Source organism: Puma concolor, chromosome F2 (genome assembly GCF_028749965.1).
Source record: "Puma concolor isolate L17-30 chromosome F2, mPumCon1.1.hap2, whole genome shotgun sequence".
NCBI lineage: Eukaryota > Metazoa > Chordata > Mammalia > Carnivora > Felidae > Puma > Puma concolor.
In genome coordinates, this window is record NC_141684.1 from 80,487,621 (window position 1) to 80,510,849 (window position 23,229).

Genomic DNA, 23,229 nt, shown 5'->3' on the forward strand with positions numbered 1-23,229 from the left:
AAACATGAAATGTTAGAGCCACTCAGAAAAATAATTTGACATTTTCTTTAAAAACCAAACAACCATTTTCCACACCGTTCTGAACAACGGTGCTCTTGGACATTTGTCCCAGAGAAATGAAATCTCATGTCCAGGTAAAACCCTGCATGCTATTGTTCCTAACAGCTTTGTTTGCAGTAACTAAACACTGGAAACAAGCAAGTGTTCCTCAACAGGTAAATAGTTAAACAAATGTGGTCCACATCCATAAAATGGAATACTACTCAGCAACACAAAAGAAGAAACTATTGATATCCATAGCTATTTGGGTGGATCTCAAGGTCATTATGCTGAGTGAAAAGGCATCAATCTCAAAATGGCACATATTGCATGATTTAATTTATATGATATTCTCAAATGACAAAATTACAGAAATGAAAAAGCAGATTCATTGTTACTAGGATTTAGGAATGGCAGAAGTTAGAGCTGGGCCAACATGACAAAGGAAGTCCTGTATCTTGATTGTGGAAATGGTTCTGCAAATGCACATATGCTAAAATTGACATATGACTATATACATATTGCATCAATGTCAAATTCCTGGGTTTTTTTATATTATACTATAGATATATAAGATATAATCTTTGGGGGAGAGAAGATAAAGACTACATGGAATGTCTCTGTGTTATCTTTATAACTTCCTGTGAACTTATATTGCACAATAAAAGGGATTTGGCAATGGCTCTCTTACTATATTAAATCTGTAGTTACAATGGCAAAAATTCAGTGCTTTATTTCCTTCAGTCTAAGAATAAGGATCTGTTCTGTCTAAAATCCCAAGCAGTGTCTCCTTACTCTATCACTCATTGCTGTGCAAATTCAGAAGCATTCGGATACACAGAAATGCTGATTATGCAATATCTAGGGCTATGGTCTTGTGAAAAGCAACAGAGTTTGATTTTTGTTAAAATCAATATATTAATGAGCATTTCAAATGCAATTTTCCATAAGCATGCTACTTTCAAGGAAAAAGGCCGATATTTTTTCCAGTATGTGTTCTTATCGCTTTGGAAGACAAAGGAACTAATTTTGAGTAATAGTCAAAGAAGTGTGTGTTGTACAATTTCATTCTTTCTCAACTACTTTGGCTAATCTGGATCCCCTGCATTTTCATTAAATTTTAAGATTAGCTTGTCAATTTCGACGATAAAAACAGCTGGCTTTTTTGAAAGGGTTTTTATTGAATCTGTTGTTCAGTTTAGGGAGAAATTGCTTTTTTCACAATATTGTTTTCTAATGAACAAATATAGAATATCTTTCCCTTTAGGCAAATCTTTCATATTTCTTACAACAATGTTACATTGTTTTCAGTGTATAAGTTTGCACTTCTTTTATTACATATTTTCCTATTTAATTCATTTAGATGTTAAGTAGAATTGTTTTCTTAATTTCATTTAGGAAGTGTTCATGGTTACGATATGTAATTGATAATTGTATGTTGATTTTGTATAATGACACTGCTGAACTCATTTATTAGTGAACATAGTATTTAGAGGGTTCCTTATTATTCTCAGTATACAAGATCAGCATGTGCGAATTGAGATAGTTTTATTTCTTTTTATTGTCTAACTGTCCTCGCTAAACATCAGTACAATGTTGAGTAACGGTGGTAAAAGCAGACTTCTTCGTCTTGTTCCTGATCTTACCAGAAAAACATTTATTCTTACATTATGATGCTCACTATGGGTTACACACAGATGCTCTTTAGTAGATTGAGGAATTTCCCTGCTTTTCCTACGCTGAGTGTTTTTATTATGAAAGGGTCTTGGGCTTGTCAAACTTCTATGCTTCTGTATTTACTGAGACAATACATGTATTTTAAATTCTATGAATATGGTGTATCACATCGATTGATTTGGGGGTGATAAACCAATCATGCATTCTTGTAATAAATCCCACTTGGTCATGGTTTATCAATATTTTAAAACTCTGCTGGATTCCATTTGTATTAGTATCAATAATATTAATACTATTATATTATATAATTCAATATATTATATTGTATAATAATATTGTTAGTATTGTGTTCATTTATGAAGTCATTTTCTTTATGGGAAGTCCTCAAATTATTTTAATGCTTACTTTCATTAGGACTAATCAACTTACTATTTCTCCTGGAGTCATTTTTAGTAGGCAGCCTGTGTCTTTCCATAATTCCTTTCATCTAAGTTACCTAGTTGGTTGACATAAAGTCTTGTTCCTTTATTCTCTTTTTATCTTTTTTTAATATGCTCCATCAGGAATGATGTCCTCTCTGTCATTCATGATTTTAACAATCTGAGTCTTTTCTATGCTTTATGAGATTTCTCAAAGGGTTCTCAATTTGGCTTCTCTTTCAAAGCATCAACTTTTGATTTTGGTGATATTATGTCTCGCTTTTATCTTCTATTTTATATTTTTCTGTTCTAATTTTTATTACTTTCTTTGTTCTGCTTGCTTTAATTTCAGTTTAGTGTTATTTATCTAGTTTCTTTACATGAAAATCCGGGATCCTGATTTGAGATCTTTTCTTTTTTCATTAAACATTTATAGATGTGACTTTTCCTCAATCACTGACCTATCTGCATTTCATAAATTCTAATAGATTGCTTTTGGTTTTCATTTATCGCACAATATTTACTTATTTTTCTTGTGATTTAACCTTCGACTCACTGACAGTTTCGCAGTTTTCCTTCTCCCCATCACGTACAGTCGATTCTCGTTATTTGTGGAATCTCTATTGCAAATTTACCCATGTGCTGATATTTAGTTGTAATCCCAAAATCTATTCACACTGTTTTCACGGTCATTTGTGGATATATGCAAAGCAGTGAAAAATTTTAGTGACACGCCATGTACTTTCCCAGCAGAGGCCAAACAAGGTGATACTTGACTTCCTGTTTGAGCTCTCATATTATAAACTGTACACCAAAACGTAGCTTTTTTTGCACTGTATTTAGTGTCAAGATTTTCACATTTTTGTATCGTATTTAAACTTTGTACCTTGTATTTAAACTTTGCTGTTTAAAATGTTCCCAAAGCACAGTGCTGAAGTGCTGTTTGATATTTTAGTTGCAGGAACATTGTAATGCGCTTACAGAGAGAACACACATGTTGGGTAAGCTTTGTTTGGGCATAAGTTAGAGTGCTGATGACTGCGAGTTCAATGTTAAAGAATCAACAGTAACATTATAAATAAGTTGTCTTTAAATGAAAACACACATAAAAACAAAGCTATTTATTAATTAATTAGTTGATGAAAATGCTGTGACCAGAGGTTTGCAGGAACTCAACCCTGTATTTCCCCTAAGGCAATATTTCAATATTTGCTGAATTACTGGTCATGAAGACTTTATAGCACATAATTATCACAAATAACAAGAATCAACTGTATTTATGAAGTTCCCCCATTCTCTTCTGTTGCTTATTCTAATTTAATCTCACATTGATGGAGAATGTATTTTATATTTCAATCCTTTCGGATGTATTGAGACTTTTTAAAAAAAAATTTTAATGTTTTATTTTTGAGACAGGGAGAGACAGAGCATGAACAGGGGAGGGTCAGAGAGAGGGAGACACAGAATCTGAAATAGGTTCCAGGCTCTAAGCTGTCAGCACAGAGCCCAACGCGGGGCTCGAACTCACGGACCGCGAGATCATGACCTGAGCCAACGTCGGCAGCTTAACCAACTGAGCCACCCAGGTGCCCCTGTATTAAGACTTTTCTATGTCATAGCATAGGGTGTATCATGAAGAACATTCTTTGAGTACTTGAGAAAAAGATGTATTCTGCTGTTGTTGGGTAGAATGTCCTCTAGATGTCTCAAACTAGCTGTTTTCTAAGTCTTCTCGTTACTTATTCATCTTCTTCCCAGTTGTTCCATCCATAATTGTAAATGAGGTATTGAAGTTTGCAACTCATATGGTTGGGTTGTCTACATCTCACTTCAATTCTGTATACTTTTCCTTCACGCATTTAACTAATATTACTAGGTGCATGTATATCTACAATTCCTGTGTTTTCTGGACAAATTCACTTTTTCCACACTATAAAATGCCCCCTTTTTTTCCTCATGTAACAGTTATGTTTTAAAGTCTATTTTGTCTGATATTAACATAGGCACTTTAGTTCTGTTTTATTATTGCTTCTAGCATATATATGTCATGTATATATATATATATATATATATATATGTATATATATTTCCGTTTTTTAACCTTCAATCTATCTGTGGTTCTGAATCTAAACCCTATCTATTATAAACAGCATTTCATTGGACAATGTTTTTTTCTATTTTTTCAATTTCTACCTTAAACCGAGGCATTTAAACATTTTACATTGGATGCAATCACTCTAAATGGAGTATTTTCATCTGCCATTTTGCTCATTTTTTCCTATGTTATTATTATTGATGAGCCCATGTATGTGATTTTCCCTTTTTGTCTTTGATTTTCACCAAATTGACTCTAATAAAGTCTAGGTATGGTTCTCTTTGAATTTATCCTACTGGAGTTTTTGTTGTTGTTGTTGTTGTTTTGGTTTTTGTTTTGTTTGTGTGTTTTGTTTTGATGGTTGACACACAATGTGACAGTTTCAGGTGTACAACATAGTGATTCAATAAGTCTGAATTATGCTGTGCTCACCACAAGTGTAGTTACCATCTGTCACCATACAAGAATATTACAGTATCATTGACTATATTCCCTAGACTTCATTCCCATGACTTATTCATTCCATCACTGGAAGCTTGTATCTTTTACTCCCCTTCACATATTTTGCCCACTGAATTTAGTGTAGATTATTTTTTAATTTATTTTGAGAAGTTTTCAAGTATTATTTCTTCAAATATTTTTTCTGTCCCTTTCTATTTTTCTTCTACTTCTTGGACTCTCATTATACATATGCAGATATGTTTGATAACGTGCCACAGGGTACTGATTATAGTTGTTTTCTTTATTCTTTGTTATTTTCTTGTTGTTCTGATTGGTTAATGTCTATTGTCCAATATTCAAGATTGTTGATTCTTTCTTCTGCCAACCGAAATCTTCTTAAGTCCCACTAGTAAATGTTTCATTTCAGTTAATGAATATTTCAACTATAGACACTTTTTTATGTAACCTCTCCATTGTTACTTGCTATTTGGTAAGACACCATTGTCATATTTTTCTTTAATTCTTTAGACATTGTTTTCTCTAATAATTTAAATATATTGATTATAGCTAATTTAAAGTCTTTGTCTACTGAATCCAAAATCTGAGCCCCATTCAAGGCATAATCTGTTGGTTGGTGTTTATCCTGTACATACTTTTCTGCTTTTTGCACACATCATAATTTTTTGATGGAAACTATTTTAGATAATAACTTGTAACAACTCTTGGTATTAGTTTGTTCCACTTTCCCAAAGTTTGTTGTTGGTGTTTCAGTTGTTGTTGTTTTTCTTATTGCTATTTCTTTGTTTAGCACTTTCTTGCATTAAATCTATAGAATGTGTATTCTCTGTAGTGTGTTCATAAAATTCTCTGTTTCATACTTTTTTTTTTACATGTTTAAGCCTCACTGCCTATTGGTCACATCTAGGTCAGCCAACTATTGGTCAGACACTTTCATTATGCGTATTGCCTATAAGTCTGTTACATCTTACTATGGAAATCTGCATGTGAAGGCACATCTTCCAATTTCAGGACATTTACAAGACAAATTTAACTTTAATCTCCTGTGTGTGTTCTCCAGTTCAGTCAGAGTAAGCAACTGGTGTCTTTTGTGTTCCCAGGTCTTTCCTGGGCATGCACACAGCCTTGATCATAAATCCCCAAGAGTATGTCAGAGCTTTCCCTAAATTCATAATCATTGTCTAGTTTTCCAAGACTTTCTTTTAAATTCCAGCCCAGGCTTTTGTTTGCTCCAGTGGAAATCTCAGGCTTAGGTGGTCAAGATGTTGCCGCAGGTTGCTGTTGTTTTAGTTCATGTCCTGGGGTAGATCCTCTGTTTCCTTTTGTCCTCCCCCCCTGCTGAGCTATGTGCTGAGTCACACAGCCACCACACTGAGAACAGAGAATTCTCAGGAAGCCGCAAATTAAACCAAATTATTGATTCTGCTCTGGATGAGGTCAGACCACTCCATTTTCTGCAGTGCTACTGGCTTTTGGCTACAAAGCCACTGTCTAGGAAGGGAGGGGTGTTTGAATATCTTCAAATTAAAACTTTTTTTTTAAATTTTTTTTTTTTTAACGTTTATTTATTTTTGGGACAGAGAGAGACAGAGCATGAACGGGGCAGGGGCAGAGAGAGAGGGAGACACAGAATCGGAAACAGGCTCCAGGCTCTGAGCCATCAGCCCAGAGCCTGACGCGGGGCTCGAACTCACGGACCGCGAGATCGTGACCTGGCTGAAGTCGGACGCCTAACAGACTGCGCCACCCAGGCGCCCCAAAACTTTAAAATGAACCTCATTATGTTACTGGGCAAGGTCCAGTAGTTTCTCTTAGTCAATTTTCAGTTCATTCTGTGACTTTGGTTATTTTTCATTTTTGTCAATTTGGCTAATTTCTGGAATGCTTGAAAACAGGTGCTTGAATTCAGTTGCTTTCCTGGCATTTCCACTGTTTTTGAGGGAGGCAAGTTCACCGAGGCCCTCCAGCCACTACTCCACTGGAATATTAAATTAAATCTTGATGATTTAAATTTCTGCTTTATACTCGGATTTTGAAAGTTTTGGGGTGTGATGTAGTTTTCCTCTTTACTAATCACAGTTCAGTTTTCCCTTTCACACTGACGGCTGAAGTACATACTCAGTTTGAGGGGATTTTTTGGTAGTTTCTATTTTTCTCTCCTTCCTTTACTCTTTTCTTCTCCTCCTTAATGCTGGCTGTGTTGGTAATGGAGTCACAGAGCTGTCTTTCATCTTATATTTTCCATATTTTATGCTACTGCATTTTGAGAGAATCCCTCAACTTTAGCTCTCTCTATTCTGCTATAGCATTTTTATTTCAACTATGAGATTCATATGTCACGAAATCTACTAATTAGGAGCTAGTTTTTAAAAACTAGCTGCAAGTCTATCTAAGCACTCTGTGGAGGCTAATGTACATTCTACTTTAGGGATCTTGTCCTGGATGATTGTTGCCATCATGGCTGAAGGTAAGCTGGAAGTCTGTCTCATGGAATAAGGGCTTCCATCGTTTCTAGAGATTCTTGAGACATTCAGAGCTTGATCACAGCTTCAGCATGAAATAAACCCTTTATTACCTCTGCCTCGGAACAAGCTCATGGGGAAGAAGGGATTGACTACCCCATAAACTCAAGAGAGTTTTTGAACAATTCTCCTGACAACTGAACCACTGCACACTGTCAATCCCCACTCATTCACAGTGTATACATCGAGAACCTCCTGAGTGGGAATCACTCAATTAAATCTTTTTTAGGGTCTTCTGTCTTTTTTGGGTTATGGGCTCTTCTGTGAATTGATCCCATCTTTTTGCTTTTATGTTGATGGCACAAATCCCATTTCTACTTTTTCCCTACCTGTAACTCTCTGCCAATTCTAGGTTATTTTTGAACATGTAACAGACGTATGTTGGTATTCTCAAGTCTTCTGAGAAGGGCACATGTGCTCTTATCCTTATAAAAACCATGGATTTAATACTCTCGATCTTATACTTAGGATGCTGAGCCTGAGCTTAGAAAACTCATCCTAGATAACAGACATCACCTTTATACGTGGAAGCCAGAGTTCTTTAACTATTGAGCTCATATTCTTATACTATAGGGCATTCAACTTGTATAAAAATTAGATAAACAATAAGTGGCACATAAAGATAAACTGCATTATAGGATTTTAAATTTCTCAATAACATATTTATTTAGTTTTGCTTTATTTACTTCAGGCTGGGACAAGTGAGGTAATAACTTATTTTCTTCACATCTTTATTCACCAATGTGTACTTTATGTTTAACTTAAAAATAAATTTTGGGGGCACCCGGTGGCTCAGTTGGTTAAGTGTCCAACTCTTGATTTTGATTCAGATCATGATCTCATGTTCATGCGATCGAGCTCTGCATTGGGCTCTGCACCGTCAGCTCAGAGCCTGCTTGGGATTCTCTCTGTATCCCTCTCTGTCTCTGCTTCCCTCTCTCTCTCAAAATAAATAAATATACATTAAAAATATTTAACTTTAAACTCTTTCTACAAAATTAATGATTTTAAGAAAACACTCACAAATTATTCTCCAAGATTATAAAAGTTTTACAATGTACTTATTAAAGTACATGGAAACATCTCAACACATAACCTTCAAAACATTTCTCAAATTACTGTGAGTAGAAATCATGTCATTTTGATATCTTTTGTGTTAATCTAACTCATAAGGAAGCCAATCTTTCTAGGTAAGATAATTTTTTCTTCAAATAACATGGAATTTTATGTCATTGTTTTTGAAACTATGTTTATCATTTCTTCTCTTTTGTGAGACTATGTAAGCAAATGATATTGGGAATATGATAATAAATACTATTTTTGCTAAATATTTATTTATAAACTGTCAGTCATATCAAATTATTCCATGCTTTAGATTACTACCAATTATGGCAAAAATTGTATGTATATGTAACTTACTTTTGGAAAATGAAATATTTTTTAAAATCTATGGACTAAAATGTAATGAATGCTTTCATTTGCTGAGTGTTTTTGTTATTTTACTAAAATTATTTTTTACTAGTTAAAATTTAATTAATTAATTGATTTTTAATTTTTTGGCTGCTATTATTTAGATTATGCAATTAAAAGTGTACAATTGTCGGAGTGCCCGTGTGGCTCAGTCAGTTGAGCATCTGATGTTAGATCAGGTCATGATGTTGTGGTACATGAATTCAAGCCCCACATCAAGCTCTCTTCTCTCAGCCTGTCAGCACAGAGCCCGCTTCAGATTCTCCTCTCACTCTGCCCCTCCCCACCGTGTGCTCTCTCTCTGAAAAAATATTTAAACACATTTTTAAAAAAACAAAAGTGTACAACTGTCACTTATCATAAACAACTATAAATTTGAAGAATTGTCCAAGAAAACAATGGGTGGGGAATTTAGAGTTGGAGGGACAAAAATAACACTGCATAAATGCATTTTGAAAATCACGTAATATCATGCTGATGTCTGTGATTTACTTCAAAATGTGTCAAGATAAGATGGGTTGACAGACAGTTAAAGGGATGAAGACACAGATTTGTGATAAAGAAGTACAGTGCAGTGTAAATGGTAGAATTTAGATAGCGTATATAGGGTGTTTACTGTGAACTATTAAAGTATGCTATATGCTTGAATATGTTCTTAATAAAATATTGAGAAGAATGCTTACAATCCTGCACTGTAAAGTAATGATCTAGTGTAATTAAGGAAATTATTTTATCCCTACCGACAAGTCCACAAATACTTTGAAATTCTCATGGCTTTAGTTCTGTTTCTGCTGCCTTGGTAACAATATTTATTTATATTTATATTTATATTTATATTTATATTTATATTTATATTTATATTTTTTATATTTTCCCAGATTTTTTTAATGTTTATTCATTTTTGAGAGACAGAGAGAGACAGAATGTGAGTGGGGGAGGGCAGAGAAAGGGAGACACAGAATCTGAAGCAGCCTCCAGGCTCTGAGCTGTCAGCACAGAGCCCGACGTGAGGCTCGAACTCATGAACCGTTGAGATCATGACCTGAGCCAAAGTCAGGTGCTTAACAGACTGAGCCACCCAGGTGCCGCTAATTTCTTAACCATAAGCCATCCTCTTGATGCATAAATCCAATAATGTTGTGTATGCTGGTATTCTCCTTGATGTTCTCCTGTGATGGTACTTTTTTATTGTTCACAAGTTGCAATTATAAAGGTTACAAAATAGCAATTGTGCTAGTTTTAATTCTTATACAATTTCTATGTCAGCTAAGGGATATACACCTGCATGGCCAAACAATCCTATAAAACTGATTGGTTAGTTTCATCTGTGTTAAATAGCCTCTATATTTAATTGGTATTTTCATGGTTACCCTTAGAGGTATTATTATAGCTCATTTTATAGAAGGAGATGGCGCCTTTAAAGAAGTTCTGTAACTTACCAGTGGTCATACTCTGTTATTATTTTTAAGTCTGCTCTTTCTCCTATACAAAAATGACTGTCCATAAGTTTAAGAAACACATTCAATGAATATTTCCTGAAACTAGCTCCTAATAAATGAATTCATAAAATATTTTTTAAAATACTATAATAAGAGTGGCATCTGGGTGGCTCAGTCTGTTAAATGTCTGACTTCAGCTCAAGTCATGATCTCATGGTTCATGAGTTTAAGACCTGCACCTGTCTCTCTGCTGTCAGTGTGGAGCCTGCTTTGAATCCTGTCTTCCTGTCTCTCTGCCCTTCCCTCCATCACTTTCTCTCTCTCAAAATAATAAACATTTTTCAAAAATTGAAAAAAACCTACTATAACAAGAATGAGTAATATTTAGAAACAGATGGGTAACTAATAGCTAGTAAGTATAATTAGCTGTATATATAACATATACTACATTAAAATAAAGTCTAAATATTATAGTTAGTCATTGCATTGCATTTATATTTTTGCTTCATGTTGTCAACTAAGGACTCATTAGCACATTAGAAAAATTAGAAGAGAAGTAACATATCAAATGCTAAGCTGCTGTCAGCAGCTAGTGGTTGAGTTTCCACATTAGCCAGAAGAATATGGAACTGACAATATTAACATCATTCACCACTATTAGAGTATGTCCTGTGTTTTGAAAGATTGAGAAATCTAACAAAAGCTAAATATATATAATTTGGGACAATGGTAATGCATCTTTTCGATGGTGATTTAAAGAGCAGTGTGAGTGGCTAGCGCGAAGGAAACGGTCAATTAATCGGAGCGAGAGGGGAAAAGAGGAGAAGCTGTAGCAAGAGATAGAAGGCAGTTCCATGGATGCATCTGTGTTTAGGGAAAAGGCAATGATGGAAATGCAGAATTGAAAATGATGAATGAAGTTAAATAAAAGGAGTGGGTGAAGTTACGATGGTATTTGTCTAAATTGATGGTAGACAAATCAAAGGCAAGGCCATGTGAAACATCAATGCTTTAGAGAAACACAGTCGGAAAAGATCCAGCAGGAAGGGGCTATATCCACAGTTCCTTCTATAAGCAACCTATAGTCTAAGTGGAGGCAGTAAGTCCAAAGATAAATGTAAGACAGAAATGGGGTATCCTCAGAGCAATTCAGACAAAACTCTAAGGAGAAAAGTTAAGAGACAAGCATGAGCAGATATATAAGGCAAGAAAGAAGTCATCTTGTTAAAAGGAGAGGGTTTGGTACGCATATAGAGCAGTGTTATGGGAGACGTATAGTAGGATGTCCGAGAGGGTGATTCCTTGGAAGATTTTGACTGTCAGGCTGACCTCCCCCCATGAATTTCATAGGTACAGGTATGTAACAGAATTATGCTAATTTTAATCCATCGTTGAAAAATTATATATGAGTTTGCATTTCCATACCATTAGTAATTTTTTACTTTGGCATTTGTTATTTATCCTTTCTTCACACTGGAATAATATATTTATAATTTATTCTACCCCAAACATTGTTATTGTGAATTTCACCGTAGAGTAACTGAAATAATTTAAATTTTGAATATACACAAATATTAAGAAAAATTAAAATAAAGGTAGTGAACCTTTCTGACGAGTTTAAAGCCACATAGTCAATATATTTTGGAATACTGAAAATTTGCATGAGCAAAGCAAAAAATAATTCATTTATTCATTTTATTGATACATAGTAACATGAGGAAAACAGGAATTGATTTAAATAATAGTTTTCTTTGGGGATTTGTATTCATATCCAAAGAGGGAATAGATAATGGTAAAATACAATCAGAATTTAATTGAAATTTTGCCACTAAAATCTCAAAGTGATTTTATTCTTTTGGCCATGGGGGATATCCCAAAGGAAACAGATAATGTGTGTTTTTGCTCTTTTGTTTCCCCTAAATATTCTCCCCTTTGCTTCTTAATGGCATTAATGTAATTAGAGGTGGTTAATGTGATAAACCTGGATTTACCTTTGCTTCAATCTGCTTAGTATCTGGATTCTGAAACAAAAATTTGATTTTGCTCTTGCCATCATCTGAAGAACCTTTAAGCTGAGAAAACTTATACCTCCAAAGTACAGCCTACAGGGAACAAAAAAAGAAACATATGCAAGTCAACATGATTAATATCTACATTCGAGCCAAGAAATAGTTCCCTTTTAAGTAGTAAAAGTTAATCATATTAAGTTAGTACGATATCCCACTATTAAAAAGTCAATTAAAATATATTGTATATATTATATTTACATTTATAGTTATACATATTACACATTTATATTTACATCCATATAATAATGAATATATATATACCAAAGGCTATAATTTATTATGCAATATATCCTTTAATTTTCAGAAATAAATTTAATAGCCATGAAATAATTATTTCAAAAAATATATGCAAATAAATCAATTTGAATATCCTGCTTTATATTATCATGAAATATCATCCAGTTCACTTAAAGCGTAAGTCTATGCTAGTGAATAAGCAAACCATTAGTTTTTTTTTTCTATTAATAGAAGTGATAAGGTGATTTTGAATTAACAATTCTGTAGATATTCTGTAGTATTTTCTCTTAAAGCTCAAATCATCTGTAGCTTTGTCAAGATAAAAGATCAGCCTGAGTGAATAATTATGACAAAAATTTACATAGCATCCTCATGAGAATGAACTAGAATAAGCATTTTACAAAACTAGCCCATGTGTCTATCTCAGTCAATATGATTATTTGACTAAAAGCCTTCTTCCAATATTGCAGAAGCAAGTTTAGGCAGAATGAAATATACGTAAGAACCAATAACATTAGTTACAACATAACCGTGCACTTCCTGTTTGAATAGACAGTGACATGGGACCCAATGACATGTCCAACGATTTTTTTGTAAGTGATGTTCATGTATTTTTTTATTTTAGAAAAAAAACTTAGAAGCTTGTACAGAAAATTCTTATCACACAATTTGCTGTATTATTAATATCGCACATCGTATGGTACACTGTCACAGTTAATGAGCCGATATTGGCACATTATCCCTAACTAGAGTCCACCATTTATTCAGTTTTTCTTAGTTTTAACCGAATGCCTTTTTCTTGTACAAGATTCCACCCAAGAATTTATTCATTGTGCCTTAGGCTCCACTTGTCTGTGACAGTTTCTCAGATCCTTGTCAGACTGCCCTTGGTAATTTGAGGAGTACTGGCCAGATACTTTGTGGAATGCCCCCTACCGGACTTTGATGTATTTCTCATAACTAGATGGGTCACAGATTTTACAGAAATGAAATAAGACTCTGTCATTTTTGTCAATAATCCCAGCATATATTTCTGAAAGGTTTCCATTTAAAATGTTATTACAATGGAGTGAAGTATTAAACTTCATTAGGTGACCTTAACATGATCAATAATTCATTTAAACATAAAGATATGTGAACAAAAAGCATGGCTTTATATATGAATTCCATTTCTTAATATTCTTACCTATTAAAGTTTTAATAATACTTTGCATGTTTCCAACCTTTATAATTTATTACCTCTTGTTTTGTATTCTTATATAGGATCTTTTCTGGAGAATGTTCCATGTACACTTGAAAAAAAATGCATATTCTGTTCTGGTTGGGTGATGTATTCTGTGTATGTCTGTTAGATATGGTTAGTTATAGTCTTGCTCAGGTTCTGTATTTCTAGATTTGTCTTCTGTTCATTCCATTACTGAAAGTGGAGTATCAGAAATTTCTACCTATTTTTATAGAATTGTCTATTTCTCCTTGTATGTTGAAAATTTAGCAAAGCTACTCCATAGTGTGGCTGCCTCAGTATCCATTTAGCGTGGTCAAGCGGCCTGCAGGACCTTAAACTGACATTAGCCCCCCGTGCGTGTGTATGCCCTAGAGAGCAGCCACAGAGGCAGAAACGTCAAAATCCTGATATGACCCCCCAACGGCCCTGCGAGCAATATAATCCCTTGTCTCCTAGGGTCTATATTGCCTTGTGCACCACTTAGATAAGACCCCTGTCCGGCTTATCAAAACCTTGCTCTTTGGGTATGAATTGACCAACCCAGCCTTAGCCCAGGAACCCTCAGACACTCCACCCATGGGCCCTAAAAAAAGGCATGCACCCCAGGTCCTGTCTCGCTGTCTGTACTCTGACCACTATGTGTGGTTCCTCAAGGCATGTCATGTCTTTCCTCCAGGACTTGTGAGTAAAAAACTCCTGTATTTCAATTTCTCTAAGAGTCTGTTGTCAAAGTTGTGGCTCACCATCTGGAACCCGTGTTCCACTTAACAAATGTTAATTTAACAAAGTATAACACTCCAATTCTGTCAGCGTTTAATATATTTGGGAACTCTGACGCTTGCTGCCTATTATAATTATTAAATCTTTTTGAATTAATCCTTTTATCAATATATAATACTCTTTTTGTCTCCTGTAACAATGACATCAAATCTGTTCTTTTTTTTATTGGTTTATCCACAAGCTCTCTTCTGGTTCCATACTTTGTATGGAATATCTTTTTACATCACTTTTATTTTAATCCACTTGAGTCTTTAGATCTAAAGCTAGCCTCTTATAGACAGCATGTAGTTGGATTATTTTTTAAAAGTCTATTCTGTGGTGAGGAGGAAATAGCAGTTATTGCTTAACGATTATAGAGTTTCTGTCTGGGGTAAGGATAAGTTTTAGAAACAGGTAGCATGAATCAATTAATGCCATTGAATTGTACACTTAAAATTACTAAAATGGGAAATTTTCTATTATTTTAACACAATAAGAACAAAACTTTAAAAAATCATTCTGGAAACAATATATCTCCAAAATCCACTCACAGTAAATGCTAATTCAAATGTTTCCACTTTAATAAGTATAATGAAATAACAAAATCATAAATTGCTTAAAAATAAGTATGAGAAAATTATCAGTAATGACACTAATTAATTTCTACAGCATGTTTTGATTCTTTACTTATCACCAGACAATTATAGAATGGTTATTATATATTAAGTATTTGCTAGGTTTAGATAAAAAAGACATTTCACCATCCTGAAGACATTAATCTCTCTACAAATAAATGTCTTTCCTTTCATTCTTACTATGGGACTACACAATTTATAAAGAAACAATATCCAATATTATAAATTGTCATAAACGTTTCTTTACATCTATTATTACACAGAACTATCTAGCAATAAAATTATCTGGGACAATTAATTTTCTGGAAAAAAAAAAAGTTAAACCTTTAACTCACAAGTTCCTCTAAATAAAATTCCTTCTGTTTTAAAGAGTGAAATAATTTAAACAATCCACACCATAAGAATACTACATAATGTAAGTGAATATTGAATAACTTTGAAAAGAGAGAGTTCTAGACTTGGGAGTAACAAGAAATTTTATACTCATTATGTACAAGTAATGTATATGCACGAAAACGAAAAGGAAAGCAAAAAGTTTAGTGGCATATAGCAGGATATATGGTATAGTATGACTGCAAACATAAAATAAGGAAAAAGATAATATTATAGAGAGGTCATTTGAGAGAATGAAAAACAATCATTATTTTTAATAAGTATGATGGCATTTTTGATCTAATTAGAAATAAAGAATATAATAGCATTAAAATGACTCAGTTTTTTCTGAACATCTAATAAAAATCACTGAAAATTATAATAACTAAAGCTAGCAAGGTTATATTGAAACAAATATTTGCATAAAATTTCTAGCAACAGAATTCTTTAAGACAATAATTTTATTATTTATTTTAAGCCTTAACAATATTAATATTATTTGATCCAGAAATCCCATTTCTAAAAATTAACTGTAAGGAAATATGATATATGAAAAACAAAGGAAAGTGTAAAACACATTATTAGTAAATATCAAAAATGGAAATTCTAAACATTTCACATTAAAATAATGCTCATTTTTCTATATTTGCATAGAAAAATGCAAAAAATAGAATGGTAAGGAATGGTAGGGACATGAAATATCCTTTATATTAATCATAGATGAGATAATCATATTAAAACAAAGGAGCTTATAAAAGCCTAGAGGGAAAATGTCTGCCAAACTATAGTATCTTATGTAGCTCAGGTCCAGGTGTTAACTCACTATTAGATCAGCAACTTTATTTTTAGCTTGTTTACCTGTAACACTAACAGCTTTCATATTCTCACATTATAATTTCAAATAACTTTGAAATCATATGTCATATGAAGTCATTGTGGTGTAAAATAGGAAGTTACTATTTCGACTAGATGGCCTTTCAAGAGGTCAAACAGACGTTAGAAGCTCATTATTTTAAACAGAGTAACAAAGTTATTCTGGGTAAAAAAAGGCATTTATAGACACATGAAGGAAGTTTGGAAACTTTTTAGAATATGGAGCATGAATCCTTGGCTGTGAGTAGGATGCTCCAAAGATGAATAAAGTAGTCAATGAGTCTAATAAGGAACAACTGAAAGGTTTGTCAATTAAGAGGTAATGATACTAAGTTAATATCATAACAACTTCTGTGACAGATGATAGCCTGATTTATCATGGTAATTACCCCCTAATGTATACAAATGTTGGATCACAATGCTGTGATCCTAAAACTTATATAATGTTGTATGTCCACCACACTTCAACAACAACAACAAAAGTAAATCGGTAGCAGAATAAAGCATGCACTTAAAACACTTAACATGGCACCTGCAAAATAGCATTCAATAAATGTTTGTAAATATTAAACAAACAGAAGCTAATGCAGTAACTTTGTTACTTTGGGAATTGGTAATCCTCATAGAAATTCATTAAGGCCAATTTGGAGGAATCTGAATCTGAAAATATTACCAATAAAAGTTTCATAGGCCCAAAAAGGGGCTTAATTCAAGAACTCTTTGGCAATCTTATTTCATTTTTAAGCTTCTGATAAGCATGATGCCCACTATGTTAAGAATATTAATGATGAGTAGACATCACTACTACATGTGTTTTATAACATGTTATTTATATCGCTATGGTGAGTACAGCAGTAGGTTCCTTGTAGCTGGCTCTATGGCAGACCAAGAGAGGATGGTGTTGGTGAGATGTGTTTGGAGAGCGGAATTGCTTGTGGCTGTTTAACAGACTATGATGTTCTTAGGAAGAAGATGCTAGTGAAGAATGACAGGAGCGGTTGTTCTTTGCCTCAAGACCTTTCCAATCAGGACAGAAAGTAAACCAAGATGCAGTGATAAGTTCTCTATAAAATACAAGCAGAATTTTGTTGGAAAAATGAGCTAGCATGATGTCACAATAAAAGTTTAAAAAATAGATGAAATTTTTGTCTCCAATTTTTTATTATGGAAGATATATGTATACACACACATATATATGCATATATATATTAATATACATATATATGTGAATATATATGTATATATACATTATATTTACAGTGTAATAATCACTAGTTGCCAACATGGAATGAGATGAGGAGGATTATAAAGATCAGTAACCCTCCTCTTTGATCACTTATTTTTGGTGCCCTCTTCTCCATATACTGACTTAATTTCCATTACCAGTAAGATATTAAGATCTTTTCCCTATTAAATGGGGCGACTGGGTGGCTCAGTAGACTAAGCGTCCAACTTTCACTCAGGTCATGATCTCACGGTTTGTGAGTTCCAGCCCCACATCGGTCTCTGTGCTGACAGAGCAAAGCCTGGAGCCTGCTTTGGATTCTGTGTCTCCCTCTGTCTCTTGTGCTCTGTCTCTTTCTCTTTCTCTCTCTCCAAAATAAATAAGCATTAAAAAAAGAATTTAAAAAAAGATTTTTTTCCTATTACAATGTCTATATCTCAGAAAAGGTAATGCATTTTGGAGGCAATGTACTGAAATAAAGATAAATCCTGACCTAAGAGGCATAAGTATTGAAATGTAACCCAAACTTTATGCCCTACTTATAAGTTACATGACCTGAGACAAGATTCTTAATTAATTGGAGCGTGAGTACATTCTATCGTAAAGTAGAAGTAGCAATAGCTTACTATCCTACTTAACGGGTAACTGTGATAATGGATGAGATGATAATGTGATGCAATTGCTTTGTAAATAGCAGGGTTGTTCTCCTATTAGTTAAAATTAGTTTAGTAGAGTTTTTGCAATAGAACAGTGGAATGTGGCAAATTTTGACGTGAGAAGACCTCCGAACACAGGTAGCAATAATCGTGATGATTCTGGGACAATATGAAAGTAGAGGTGAGAACTTTCAGAAGACAAAGACTGCCTTCCGGACCCGTCTGTAGTCTTCTATGAAGAAAAAAAAAACCTTTATATTTAGTTTTAAAATTAAAAAGTTACTTGATCTTAAACACAAGTCACAAAGTACATTGCATTTTGAGAAAACATGTCCCAGTAAATGTCATAATGATTTGACTCCTGGTTCTAGTTCTATCAGGTCTGGAAAACATCCTCCCTCTCTGTCTGCTCCTATGACTTCCTTGTGTTTCTTCCTCTTATCTGCATAAAGCTTTGATGTGTCATGGCCCTAGAGTCAGAGCAAAAGGGGGAGTGAATAATGGAAGAATCACATGGAACTAGTGAGGATGGGGAGAATTTTTGACTGTGAGTGCTTACACCCTTTCAGAGACATGTTTATTCATTATTTTTCATTTGTTTCAATACAGCTGAAATGACAATATTTTTTGTCATGCTGTGTAATGTTTCCATCCAACTCTGCCCCCTCAATAGGCGACGCAGCCCCCTCCACAGATCCACACTCAACAGAGAAAGCCAGGCTTATCATTACACCACCCTCCTTTCCAGAGTACTGCTGTATTGAAATACTGGCTGATAGGGGAATATCACACCACAGTGTTTTCCTGGTCAGCACAAATGGCACGTGCAGGGTCCCTGCTGATAAAGTTAGGGCACTTGGACAGGGGGTCTAACAAGGACAACTTGTATCTGAATGTGTTATGTGGTGAGAAGTATTCATTATTTCCCAGTTGGTGTACCTTCCTGTATGCTGCAACTTGTCTCCTGGTATCTGAGAAGACTAAAACGGTCAGGGAATTTGTCAGAGGGGTCAGTGGAAAATAGGAAATTCTAGACGGCAGTACATAAAAGACGCACAGGAAAAAGAAGATGAGTGGGAGGTCTGTAGGGTTTCTAGACAGCAATCTGAATAGACAGAGGTCTTACTTATTTGATGATTGAAATTTTTCCCCCAACGAATTTCATAGCAGTTCCATTCTTACCATCTAGGTCTTCTAGAAATATTAATGCCTCCAAGAGTCTTTTCCTTTCAAAAGATTAAACAGCCCTTCTGAGGTCTTCCGTTTCACAATACCTTGCTGATTTCCTTCTTAGACCTAACTGTAGTCTGTGAGCATCCTGCAGGTAGTCGGTCCGAGTTTTACTTTTAACAGAGTAGCTGGTGTGCAGGACACGATGGACCTAACTTTTGTGAAATACATGCATCAAGGCAGAATCAACGTTAAAGAAGAAAAATCTTCCTTCTCTTCCCTCGTATGCGGTTGTCATGGCATCGGAAAGTTGGGGAAAACATACTCAAATGAGAATTTTATTTAAGAATGTGGAATTTCCAATGTTAGAGCAGGCAACATTTTAACAACGAGAGATCAATAATGTCGCTGGATTTGGCAAGCCATGGTCTCTGTCTTATCCAGATAACTTTAACCAAAGGGCCCTATTTGGGGTTGGGAAATTCTTGCCACCAGCTGGAAGCTTCATCTGTTGAAACTGATGGAGATCAAGTGCAAAAGGGGTAAGAAAAAGAAAAAGCAGAACAAAAACAAAACAAAACAAAACCAAACACCACTAGCAATATATAAAGAAGTTTCTGAATATTTTCCAAGTGTGGAATTTGACCCAAAGCCTTCAGTGTAAATAACCACAGACTAGATTTTCACTTGCCCAAGTCTTTCCATGGATGAATGCTTCTACCTGCTCCTGGAGAAAAAGGTCAAACATGGTCAAGTACATTTGGTGAGGCTCATTAGCACAATAAAGTCTGAGGATATTTTCAGAAATGAAACTCATTTAACTTAGTTTAACCAGGTAGTTTTCCCCATGGAATACACTTAAAATAAAATGGCACTATAAAATAAAATGTTTAATGAATTTAAGTATTGTAATAAGAGATCTGAAATGCCTTCTTGATTTATTAAAACATTTGTCTTTGATAGTCAAAAACAGTGTTTAACTCAACATATTCTTTGATTACATGGGATGATAAATGTAAAATGTATGTGGCATTTTGAAGATATGCTTAAATATTTTTAAGTGCCTAAAAGTTGCGAGTAAAGTTACTACATGCACAAAGAAAGAACAACACATTGAATCACAGCATTTTCAATATTGTAGTGATAATAAAGTCATTGAAGACAGTCAAAACAAAAAGCAAGTAGTATGAAAACATATAGTAAAACCTTAATGACCAAAGTATTATCGCAATTAAAGACTATGAAAAAGAAACTCTGCAGAACAAAAATCATTTGCCTTTGAGATACTCTTTATAATTAATACATTTTTTTAAAACAGTGCAGGCAAACATAAATGCTAAAAACCTCTGGTCCAGTCCATTTGGGGTTTATAATTTAAGGTCATTGTTCTCCAACCAGCGTGTAATCCTTATAAAATGCACCTACAAACGATGACTGGACATGAAATGTGGCTCTATCATCAAGCAAAATATTTCACGTGAAGATAATGAGGCATGTAGCATGTAATCTATCATTCCTTCCTGACACTGAGTCACTTGATGGGTAAACATGTGAACGGACCATAAGTAATATGAAAATACTTTGTTGAGTGCCTGGGAAGCATTCTGTGTGTCTGTTGTTGTCCTTCCATGGACATACTATTACAATGAGCATAGAACTGTTCTAGGTAAGCTCTTTCATGCATTTCTTCTAATCCCTCCAGGAGTTATGCAATAGCTACAGTATTTCCACTTTCCAGGTCATGCGATTAAAGAAACAGCATAAACAATCATAATATTTCACAGCTAGTAAGTGGGAATCAAACCGAACTACGTCATTCTCCATGCTCCATATTCCTGCTTTTATCCCAAGCTGCATCTTTGATCTTCTATGATTATGTGGCTAACTGAAAAAATCATGGACCCAGTTACTGAGTATGACAAACTATAAATGAACTTTCACTGCAAGTGCCTGACTCTTGTCTTAAAATAGAAGAGAGACCTAGAGCGCCACCGGGTGTGAAACACTAAACCCAGGAAAGTACTGATTTTCTCAAACATAGTGTGCTTAAGAAGGAAAGCTGGTGAAAGCAAGATGAAAGGGGCCAGCCAGATGTCCGAGGCTGGATACTCCCCTCGCATGCTTTTGGCTTCGTAATCTTGCTTGCCTCCTGCATTGGCCAACCGCCCCCATAGCACAACTGATAAGTGCCCCCTCCCCTTTTTCTTTTTTTCTTTTGAGCCCCCGCAATCCCATCCATAACAAGAGGCCGACGCCAAGGCTCTGGGCTCAGCCTTTGGGGGTGACTCTGCTGGGTCGGCACCAGTGCAAAATAAACAGTATTTCCTGATTCCCCAAGGCATGTCACTTGTTTCTTCCTGGGCACTGAGTATTTGCTGTAACATGTTCTGAGTCATTGTTTCTTCTTTACACTGCTTTGCTATTTTGAGGTGTTTTTCCCTGCCTCCACAAGTTGAAAGCTTTCTGTAAGCTACTCATCTGTTTAAGACCCATTGCTAGAATTGGCTTAGAGTGGGGAATGTTAGTGATCTAAAGAACTTTCGACATTTGTGTAATTCCTTGAGGGATACAACCAAGTGACTCGGGTTAGTGAATGAATTCCCATTTGTATAGCACCAAGAATGTCTTAGATGCAAACTATTCAAAAATATAATTCAGTGGTTACATATAAATGGAAAATGAAGCTATGCACATGCCAGTGAAAAACTTACATGTTGAACCAAAAAAGGCAAAACCATCTCAAACACAAACTTTCTTAGTCTCCATATCTGTTCACAGTTTGCCAGCATTGATTTTTCATGCCCCACAGAAAAATCCCTCTTTAAAAGAACGGAAACAACTTCTACCTAAAAAGGTAATGTAAACATCATGTCATCTATCTTATGAGAAATAGAAGTAGAATATTTTACCAGACGGGGGGCAAAAACACCAGAAAGTACAACCTACATATATATTACAACAAAAAGGCTTTGAAAGCAGGATATAATTTGACTCTTCCTAGAACACCGAACACCTGGCCCTTGACATTTAATTCATGTTTGCCCACCAATAACCACACATACGTTCTTTGTTTCCTTGCCAATTGTCTTGATGGGCCTTCAAGTTAGGCAGTAAATCAAACCTTCCACTCGGCCTTATTCCCATTTTGCATAAGTCTTCCACTTTGGCAAGAAGCCCAAGCATACGTATCGCCTCTTGCCTTCAATCTATCCACCCTCCCCAACCCTGAAATTAATTCACAACAACTTTTAATGTTTTCAGAGAGGCTCTTCCCTTCTCCTTTTTGTGGGTGTGCTAGCAATCATATTTGGAGGAAAACCAGAAGAAACGTCTTGAAAACTATTTTCCTTTACACACCTTTACACTTCCCATTTGTTCTTCATGCGTGTAAAATTTATCTTAATTAAATGTGTCTTGGGGCCTAATTACATTTTTACTTCAACGCCATACGAATGTTAAAATTTTGTAAGTTTGAATGGTGATGACAGAGGGATAAAAAGAGCAAATTCGAAAGATCACAGAATTAGATGAAAGCTTATGCCTTTCACTTATTTCTTTAGGTGATATCATATTCATCGATATACTCATTACTAGTCGTTGAATTACTTCTGTGTCTTTGAACTGTGCTTGAGTCTGGATCAGAGATTACAGTTAATATCTCCACCTGACTTAATTGTAATACATTATGTTAAGTGCTGTGCTGGGGTACACCTACAATTCTCTGCTTTTCAAGAAGGGACATCTAAATCAGACAGGTGAAAGAAGGCTTTCTGGATGAAGATTCGCACTCAGGGGTGAATGTAAATTGTGGGGGTGTTATGTGTAAAAGCGTGGAATATGGCTGAGCCTCCAAATGCTGGGGGGGGGGGGCGGGGGGGTAGGATGCAG

The 23,229-nt window shown here is 34.8% G+C and overlaps 1 protein-coding gene across 3 annotated transcripts in view; it reads right to left on the reverse strand.

Moving 5' to 3' along the window:
* Nucleotides 1-23,229, reverse strand: part of SNTG1 (syntrophin gamma 1) — a 902,129-nt gene that overhangs the window by 21,919 nt on the left and 856,981 nt on the right. For 2 of the 3 annotated variants that reach the window (XM_086695809.1, XM_025922739.2), the window contains one exon: nucleotides 12,112-12,222. In XM_086695809.1, the coding sequence (XP_086551935.1) occupies nucleotides 12,112-12,222 (111 nt within the window). Of the gene's footprint in view, nucleotides 1-12,111; nucleotides 12,223-23,229 lie in introns of those variants that run through there. The other variant, XM_086695810.1, reaches the window with a different exon arrangement.